This window comes from Nomascus leucogenys, chromosome 9 (assembly GCF_006542625.1).
Source record: "Nomascus leucogenys isolate Asia chromosome 9, Asia_NLE_v1, whole genome shotgun sequence".
Classification (NCBI taxonomy): Eukaryota; Metazoa; Chordata; class Mammalia; order Primates; family Hylobatidae; genus Nomascus; species Nomascus leucogenys.
Window position 1 is genome coordinate 114,152,680 of NC_044389.1, and position 9,471 is coordinate 114,162,150.

A 9,471-nucleotide genomic window follows, 5' to 3' on the forward strand; every position below is an offset into this window, starting at 1 on the left:
AAAAAATTAAATCTTAAATTCACATGGATGTCTCTAATATGACATTAGAGAAAAAGATACAACTTTATTTCTAAAAACTAGCCAGTTATATCATCAATTCTCAAATAATGTACCTTTTCTAGCTATTTTAAATGCCACCTTAATCATACATTAAACTGCTAATGTTGCAGGGTGTGGTGGCTCACGCCTGTAATCCCAGCACTTTGGGAGGCCAAGGCGGGTGGATCACTAGGTCAGGAGATCGAGACCATCCTGGCTAACATGGCGACACCCCACCTCTACTGAAAACACAAAACAAATTAGCCAGGCGTCATGGTGGGCACCTGTAGTCCCAGCTACTCGGGAGGCTGAGGCAGGAGAATGGCGTGAACCCAGGAGGCGGGACTTGCAATGAGCTGAGATCGCACCACTGTGCTCCAGCCTGGGCAACAGAGCAAGCCTCTGTCTCAAAAAAAATAAAAAAAAAAAAAAACTAATGTTGGCCGGGTGCGGTGGCTCACTCCTGTAATCCCAGCACTTTGGGAGGCCGAGGCGGGCAGATCACCTGAGGTCAGGAGATGGAGACCAGCCTGGCCAACATGGTGAAACCTCGTCTCTACTAAAAATACAAAAAAATTAGCTGGGCGTGATGGCAGGCGCCTGTAATCTCAGCTACTCGGGATGCTGAGGCAAGATAATCACCCGGACCCGGAAGGCAGAGGTTGCAGTCAGCCGAGATCACACCACTGCACTCTGGCCTGGGCAACAGAGCTAGACATCATCTTAAAAAAAAAAAAAGCTATAGAGTAGAAAATAATTTACCCTAGGTTTAAAAACTAAAAGCATTTTTAAAAGTGAGGTTGTGTCAAAACAATTTTCTATTATCATTCAATTGAGAGGGACAAAGATAGAGAGAAAGAGATGGAGAGAGAGAGACCAGGGCGTGCTTTCTTGTTGAGAATACAAAAATGTCAGATTGGCTTAGCTGATATCTTTCTACATCCCCAGGGTATAAAAGGGCCCTGGTGCATCTTGCACATTCAGTTCCACATCTGACACCCAGGAGTCTCCAGCTTCCAAGAGAGGTTAATGCATATGTTTTACCTTGTGGGAATTCTTTCTTTTATGATCTAAATTTGTACATATTCAGTAATTGTTTTCCCTGCATTTCTATTGTATCTCATGTCCACGCATTAAGTCAAACAGCCTTTTGCAAAGAGGAGGAGCAGATTGCTGAAAATAATAACAGTAATGATAACGGACAGACGTGAATGCATTTTTTTTTAAAAAGTAGAAAAGGATGATGAGAAGGTTTTACATGAAGATAAATGACCCTGAAAACATTTTTTTTTTTTTTTTTTTTTTTTTTTGAGACAGAGTCTCACTCTGTCTGCCCAGGCTGGAGAGCAGTGGCGTGATCTCGGCTCACTGCAACCTCTGCTTCCCAGGTTCAAGTGATTCTCCTGCCTCAGCCTCCTGAGTAGCTGGGACTACAGGCACATGCCACCAGGCCTGGCTAATTTTTGTATTTTTTAGTGGAGACAGGATTTCACCATGTTGGCCAGGCTGGTCTCAAACTCTTGACCTCAAGTGATCCTCCCACCTTGGCCTCCCAAAGTACTGGGATTACAGATGTGAGCCACCCCGCTCCTGGCCCTGAAAACATTTTGTGAGAAGATCTTCACCTGAGAATCTCCTTTGCACTGAAGAGGATCATAGGCCTTCTGTGGGTGAGCGTAGCTTTCCTCCAAGGCTGTGTGTTTCTCCACGTCTGATCCAGGTCCAGTGGTTTTGCACAGGGCTGCACTTTTCCCCAAAAAGTTGTACAAAGAGTGTTACCTACAGTTTACCTCGGGGTGTGTGTGTGTGTGGGGGGGGGGGGGGGGGCGGGGATTCTTTAAATCTTCACTAAAGGAAACCTGGAAAACATGAGGAGTATGTACATACCCAAGATTTCCCGTTCAGAAAGATACTACATTAGAAACAGATGATTTGGCCAGGCGCGGTGGCTCACGCTTGTAATCCCAGCACTTTGGGAGGCCGAGGCGGGCGGATCATGAGGTCAGGAGATCGAGACCACGGTGAAACCCCGTCTCTACTAAAAAATACAAAAAATTAGCCAGGCGTGGTGGCGGGCGCCTGTAGTCCCAGCTACTCAGGAGGCTGAGGCAGGAGAATGGTGTGAACCCGGGAGGCGGAGCTTGCAGTGAGCCGAGATTGCGCCACTGCACTCCAGCCTGGGCGACAGAGCGAGACTCTATCTCAAAAAAAAAAAAAAAAAAAGAAACAGATGATTCACCTTCCATATCTCACAACTGTGCTGCTTCAACGCAGTTTCTGTCACTTGTAGACAAGGTGTATGCTAAATCCTAATGTGGCTGCTAACAAATAGCAAAAACGAGAGGACAATATCTTTCACGTAAAGAGGCATTCGTGTGCATCTATTTCAGGTCGGATCACAGCCTGCAGCTATGTCTGACATAAATCTCGACTGGGTTGACAGGCGTCAGTTGCAGCACTTGGAGGAAATGCTGATTGTTGTGGATGAGAATGATAAGGTTATTGGTGCCGACACCAAGAGGAATTGCCATCTGAACGAAAACATTGAGAAAGGTAGCCCCCGCCCATTTTCTCTGTCCAGTTCCCAGGGTTTTCCCACTTTTCCCACCCAACAACAACCTAGAGAGAAGAGAGGCTAGGCCTTCCCGGCGAGGAGGCGACCACTGGGTCACCTGTGTGCTTGCTGTGCCGTCTTTAGAAGGCTTGGGGAACAGCACCTGGATGATGTCTTTGCTTGGTCAAGCCGTTGTCAGGCTCCGGCACCTTCTCCTGGGCATCTGTGCTCTTCCTCGTAAGATCCTGTTTTAGCAAGAATTCTACTAGGTTGGTTTAGCGAGAACCCTGACCTTAGCATCTGATTAAATTCCTCAATCCCGTCCCCCCCAGGTGATGTCTGATCACGCAGGCCTGTCTTCAGCAAGTCTTGTTAGGTCGGTGTAGCCAGAACCCCCTTTCCACTGATGTTTTCTCTTAGCAACATTTAATCCACAGACCCCAGCCTGCTCCTTGGGTGTTGTGTGCAGAGTTAGGCTGGCTCCACGTGGAGGTCTCTTTCCCCTGTTGAAATGGCTCTCAATAAACTCAGACTTTCCTGCTGTAACTCCTGTCCAGCTCTGGTTTTCTTTGACCATCTTAAGCCATTTTATTATTTTTTTCTTATTTTCATTTTTGTGTCTTTTTTATAAATACATAATTATACATATTAATGGGGTACATGTGATAGTTTGATACCAGCATGTCATGCATAATGATCAAATAGGGCATTTGGGATATCCATCACCTCAAACATTCATCGTATCTTTGTGTTGGGAACGTTCCAATCTTCTGTTCTAGCCACATTGAAACATATAATACACTGTTAACTACAGTCACCCTACTGTGCTGTTGAACAGCTGATATTATTCCTTCTCTATCGCTGTATGTTTATACCTGTTAAGCATCCTCTCTTCATCCCTCCTCGCTGCCCTTCGCAGCCTCTGGTGTCTAGCATTGTGTTTTCTGCCTGCATGAGATCAACATCTTTAGAGCCCACATAGCAGTGAGAACATGTGATACTTGTTTTTCTGTGCCAGGTTTGTTCCACTTAACACAATGGCCTCCAGTTCCATCCATGTTGCTACAAATGGCAGGATTTCATTTTTTTTTTTTTTTTTTTGAGACAGAGTCTTGCTCCATTGCCCAGGCTGGAGTGCAGTGGTGCAATCTCCGCTCACTGCCAGCTCTGCCTCCTGGGTTCATGCCATTCTCCTGCCTCAGCCTCCCAAGTAGCTTGGACTACAGGCGCCCGCCACCACGCCCGGCTAATTTTTTTGTATTTTTAGTAGAGACAGGGTTTCACCATGTTAGCCAGGGTGGTCTCGATCTCCTGACCTCATGATCCGCCCACTTCGGCCTCCCAAAGTGCTGAGATTACAGGCATGAGCCACCGCGCCCGGCCCGATTTCATTCTTCTTTTGTGGTGGAATGGTATTCCACTGTGTATCTAACCCTCATGTTTTCAACCCTTCATACCTCCATGGACCCAGGTTGATCTCATATCTTGGCTGTCGTAAATGGTGCTCAGCACACACGAATGCTGCAATATCTCTCTGATAGACTGATCTCTTTTATTTTGGATATTTGCCCAGTAGTGGGATTGCTGGGTCATCTGGTAGATCTATTTTTAGTTTCCCGAGTGTTCTAATCCACTGAGATTCTGAAACATGTGTTTGGGCAGCCAGCAGTCTCCTTTGCCCTGCCCAGGTGCCACAATCACAGGCTTTTCTATGAGAAACAGATTGAGGACAAAAAGCACAAAGGACTATCATACGGACTCCAGGCATGTGCTCACACAAATGGCACTTACCTTTGCAGGGCTGCTGCACCGAGCCTTCAGCGTTGTCTTGTTTAACACCGAGAATCGAATCCTGATACAGCAGAGGTCGGACACGAAAGTCACGTTTCCTGGTGAGTCCATTCAACCGAGCCCCTGACTGAAGAGAACATCTTCATGTGATTTGACCTGAGGAATCTGGGACAGGAATTCTCTGGTGGTCGGTGCCCCACTGTGGTGAGCTGTCAGCTCATCCTGGAGAAAATTAGTGGTTCAGGCAGATGCTAATTATGCTGATAGCTCTTCAGTAGACTGGGTTTTCTTTTTTAAAAAATTAAGAAACTATATGAGTTTCTGGGGTTTTTTTGTTTTGTTGTTTCTCTGCAATGGCAAGTTACTTAAATGCAGAGGAATTTATCAACCTAAGGACTTAGGGGATTAAAATAGCATTTAGCATAAAATTAACTAGGTAATAATAATACAAATTGTTATCTTACAGGCCTTAGAGTTTTAATTATCTTGTACTTCTTAAAAAATTTCTTTTTTTTTTTCTTTTTTTTTTTGGAGACGGAGTCTGGCTGTCGCCCAGGCTGGAGTGCAGTGGCGCAATCTCGGCTCACTGCAAGCTCTGCCTCCTGGGTACACGCCATTCTCCTGCCTCAGCCTCCCAAGTAGCTGGGACTACAGGCGCCCGCCACCACACCTGGGTGATTTTTTGTATTTTTAGTAGAGACGGGGTTTCACCGTGTTAGCCAGGATGGTCTTGAGCTCCTGACTTCGTGATCTGCCTGTCTCGGCCTCCCAAAGTGCTGGGATTACAGGCGTGAGCCACTGTGCCCGGCCAAAAAATTTCTTTTTAGAGGGGAACAGCATTTACGTCAACTGTGGTCATTTAAAGTGTTTTGGCCTAGGCTGTCCTCAAATTTTCAAAACCAGAACTTGCCTGACCCATTAAAGTGAATGGCTAAGCACGGCCAGCTGTGGCAGAGGTTTTCTCCTCCCTTAGTTCTTCCTCGGAGCCGCAGTGGGTACATCCTGCCCATTCCCAAATCCACCGCCGTATCTGCTGGTCAAGTTGTACTCACTGGCTCCTTGACGGAGCTGAATGCAAAGTTTGTTTCAGAAAAATTCAGGAGCTGCAAAGTTAAGAGGGTCAACTGTAGTACAGAGTCAACAGTGTGCAAATAAAGCCCCTGGAACTAAGATTTCCTATCATGTGTTAGCCGCCTCCAGGATACATAGGGGCAGGTGGGAGTACCAGCTCTTGTACTTGCAAGAGTGGATGCAACTTCAGCCAAACTCCTTGCAGAGTGACCGAAGGAAGCACTGAGGGTCTGAGGAACGAGAGGGAACAGAGATTTACTGAGAGTGTGACCTCCTGTCATAGCGCTATTGCTGTTACTTGGGTAAATTAAGTAGAACCTTTCAGTAAGGAAACTTGGTCAAAGGTATTCCAGCAGTCTTCTATGAAACCATGCTCACTTATTACCACCCTCCAAGTGCAGCCCAGCTTCCTCAGCCCAGCTGGTGCAGCTACCCACCCCGCAGCCCCACCTCCTCCTCCTGCCACCCCATGGCATCTCAGGTCCTCTGTGGGTACAAAACTGAGTGGGAACCAGTCCCTCTCCTAAGACATACTGGGATAGTGCCACAGGACATGTGTGTGCACATCTGCAGGAAGGGCCGCAGGAGCAGTCCGGGCCAGCCTCGCCAGATGGTCACGTGGAAGACCCTCACCAAGCCCAGGCCGTGGAGGCTGGAGGCGGGTGCTGCTCTGAGAGCCCACGACAAACCGACTCCCCCCGCCGGGCTGTCTTCTGCTGATGACGGATGATGGTTTTATCTGAAGCGTCTGCATTTGTATTTAATATATTAACTTTTCAGGAATAAAGAGGGATGTTCTCACATGCATTTTTTCCAGGGTATTTTACCGACTCCTATAGTAGCCACCCATTATACAACCCAGCAGAACTGGAAGAAAAGGACGCCATCGGAGTGAGGCGGGCAGCCCAGAGGCGTCTGCAAGCAGAGCTGGGAATTCCTGGGGAGCAGGTACACACAGCACCCAGTCTCAGCTGTGTCCACGGGAGCCCAGGTTGGCAGCGGGCAGATGGTGAACAAAGTCCAGGCTGGATCTACGCCGTTGACCTCATGAGGCATCATGACGATGAAGGATGGGGCCGTGAATGAGCTGTGAATTGGCTATGGATGGGCTGTAATGGGGCTGTGGATGGGCTATGGATGGGCTGTAATGGGGCTGTGGATGGGGCTGTGAATGGGCTATGGATGGGCTGTAATGGGGCTGTGGATGGGCTATGGATGGGCTGTGATAGGGCTGTGAATGGGCTATGGATGGGCTGTAATGGGGCTGTGAATGGGCTATGGATGGGCTGTGAATGGGGCTGTGGATGGGCTGTGAATGGGGCTGTGAATGGGCTATGGATGGGCTGTAATGGGGCTGTGAACGTAGCTATGGATGGGGCAGTGTGAGTCCCTATGTGTCCCAGGCAAGGTTGAGACTGCAGGAATCTGTCGACCACACACTGAAGAGGAAATTCAAGCCGGGCGCGGTGGCTTATGCCTGTAATCCCAGCACCTTGGGAGGTCGAGGTGGGCGGATCGCAAGGTCCAGAGATCAAGACCATCCTGGCCAACATGGTGAAACCCCGTCTCTATTACAAGTACAAAAATTAGCTGGGCGTAGTGGCACGCACCTGTAATCCCAGCTACTTGGGAGGCAGAGGTTGCAGTGAGCCAGGATTGTGCCACTGCACTCCAGCCTGGCAACAGAGCGAGACTCCATCTCAAAAAAAAAAAAAGAAAAAAGAAATTCAAGTGTCCACTAGGAAGAATGTCCAGGACCCTGTGAGCATGTGTGTTACCTTCATCCATTCAAGAACACGTTTAAGAGAGGACGGATGTTCTCCTGACAATGCTGGCCGGTTTCTATGGGATTTTCTGTTGAGGGTGTGTGTGTGACAGGGTTAGTTCTTTAAATGAAGACAGACAGGTTTACCGGAACCAAGAAACCAAAGCCAGTTTATCATTCAGACTTCAGTCCACAAAAATTTACTTAGCTAAAATTGAGGTTTTGGAAATTATCAATTGCCAAAGAAAGTGTTCATTTTCTGAGGAAAATAAATGCATTTATTTTCTCTATTTTTCTGTAAATTCTGTGTTTTACATTAGCATTGTTAACAGTAACAGTGCACCAATTTCTGTCAGTAGATTTCTCCAGAGAACGTTGTGTTCATGACAATCTATCACCACAAGGCAAAATCAGACAGAACGTGGGGAGAGCATGAAATTTGTTACCTTCTGCTTGTGAGGAAAAATGTCACTGTGAACCTGGGTCCCAGTGAAACAAAAAGCATCCTCTACCTGTCCCAGGAGGAGCTGCGGGAGCTCCTGGAGAAGGGGGCCAGGGGTAAAGTCAAAGTCACCCCCTGGATAAGAACCATTGCCGAGAGGTTTCTGTACCGGTGGTGGCCTCACCTGGATGATGTTCGTGGAGCTTCACAAAATACACAGAGGGTGAGAGGTAGGAAGGTCAAGTCAGCCGTGTGTAATGCTCTCAGTTCAGGCAGATGCACCATCGAGGCAATGACACGCCCTCTCCAAAAAAACAGGGCGAAAGGGGCACTTGATTGCCCATCAGATGATGGGCAAATCACTACTTTAACCTTTTCATCAACTTTGTCATATCTTAATTTTCCCTTTTCCTTATTTCTGTATTTCTCATCTGCCTGGTTGCAGGGAGGAAATTTAACGTTTCCTTTGTCCCAATTTCCATTTTGTAAGCACTTGGTCGATTAACAGCGGCTGATCCTCAAAGTCTTGGGGAGATCTTGAGAGTTCTGAAGCAGACGGACTAGCTTGGCTGGACCGTGAGGCTGTCTCCCCACAGCTTTATCCAAGCCTCCAAGGTCAGGATGGGATCTCTGCATCATCTTTTTCTTTTTAAATCACTTATTTCAGAGTGCAACACGAGGTTGCATTTTTTAAAAAAAAAGACACATTCAATCTTGCATCCTAATACAAGCAGTACAGAAGATGTGTATGGTCTCAGCCAAGTGACTTGACGTTTACCCACTTCTGTTCATTCGATTATGTTTCAGTACTATGCTTACAAATGAAGACATACTTGCTTTAAAACACTGCTGTTTAACACAAAGTAAACTACATGTTAAGTTTTGGTGTTTAATACGGAGAAAGAATTGCAAAAACCAGACCTGGTTTTTTTTTTTTTTTTTTGAGATGGAGTCCCGCTCTGTCGCCCAGGCTGGAGTGCAGTGGCCCGATCTTGGCTCACTGCAACCTCCGCCTCCCGGGTTCATGCCATTCTCCTGCCTCAGCCTCCCACGTAGCTGGGACTACAGGCACCCGACACCACGCCCAGCTAATTTTTTGTATTCTTAGTAGAGACGGGGTTTCACTGTTTTAGCCAGGATGGTCTCGATCTCCTGACCTCGTGATCTGCCCGCCTCGGCCTCCCAAAGTGCTGGGAGGCCACCGCGCCCGGCCATACTGTTGTTGTTGTTGAACACAAAGTAAACTATATGTTAAGTTTTGGTGTTTAATACGGAGAATTTCAAAAACCAGACCTGGTAATTTTTTTTTTTTTTTTTTGACACGGTGTCTTCACTGTCACCCAGGCTGGAGTGCAGTGGCACGATCTCGGCTCACTGCAACCTCCGCCTCCTGGGCTCAAGCGATTCTCCTGCCTTAGCCTCCCGAGCAGCTGGGATTACAGGCGCCCACCACCACGCATGGCTAATTTTTGTATTTTTAGTAGAGATGGGGTTTCACCATGTTGGCCAGGCTGGTCTCGAACTCCTGACCTCCTGATCTGCCCACCTCAGCCTCCCAAAGTGCTGGAACTACAGGCTTGAGCCACTGCGCCCAGCCCAGACCCGGTAAATTTTTAAAATTGCCACATGTAATCCAGAAGTGTGATTAACTAAAATCCTTTCCTCAGCTATAATGTTGATTGTGACTGGATAACTTATCTGTGGTGACTCTTGGACCCCTGTGTGTCTTTGGGGCTCCAGGAGCACACGGACCCCTGGGCAGGTCCCTCCGACCCCACAGCTCTTCACCCCAACGCTCCCCAGCAGGTG

At 47.6% G+C, this 9,471-nt stretch overlaps 1 protein-coding gene across 1 annotated transcript; it reads left to right on the forward strand.

Annotated features, from left to right (window-relative positions):
• The first annotated feature begins 2,450 nt into the window (after nt 1–2,450).
• Nucleotides 2,451–7,889, forward strand: IDI2 (isopentenyl-diphosphate delta isomerase 2). Its single transcript, XM_030818493.1, is given in 5 exon segments — nt 2,451–2,592; nt 4,393–4,485; nt 6,273–6,403; nt 7,580–7,854; nt 7,856–7,889. Coding segments are annotated over 5 exon segments (675 nt in total).
• The last annotated feature ends 1,582 nt before the right edge of the window (nt 7,890–9,471 follow it).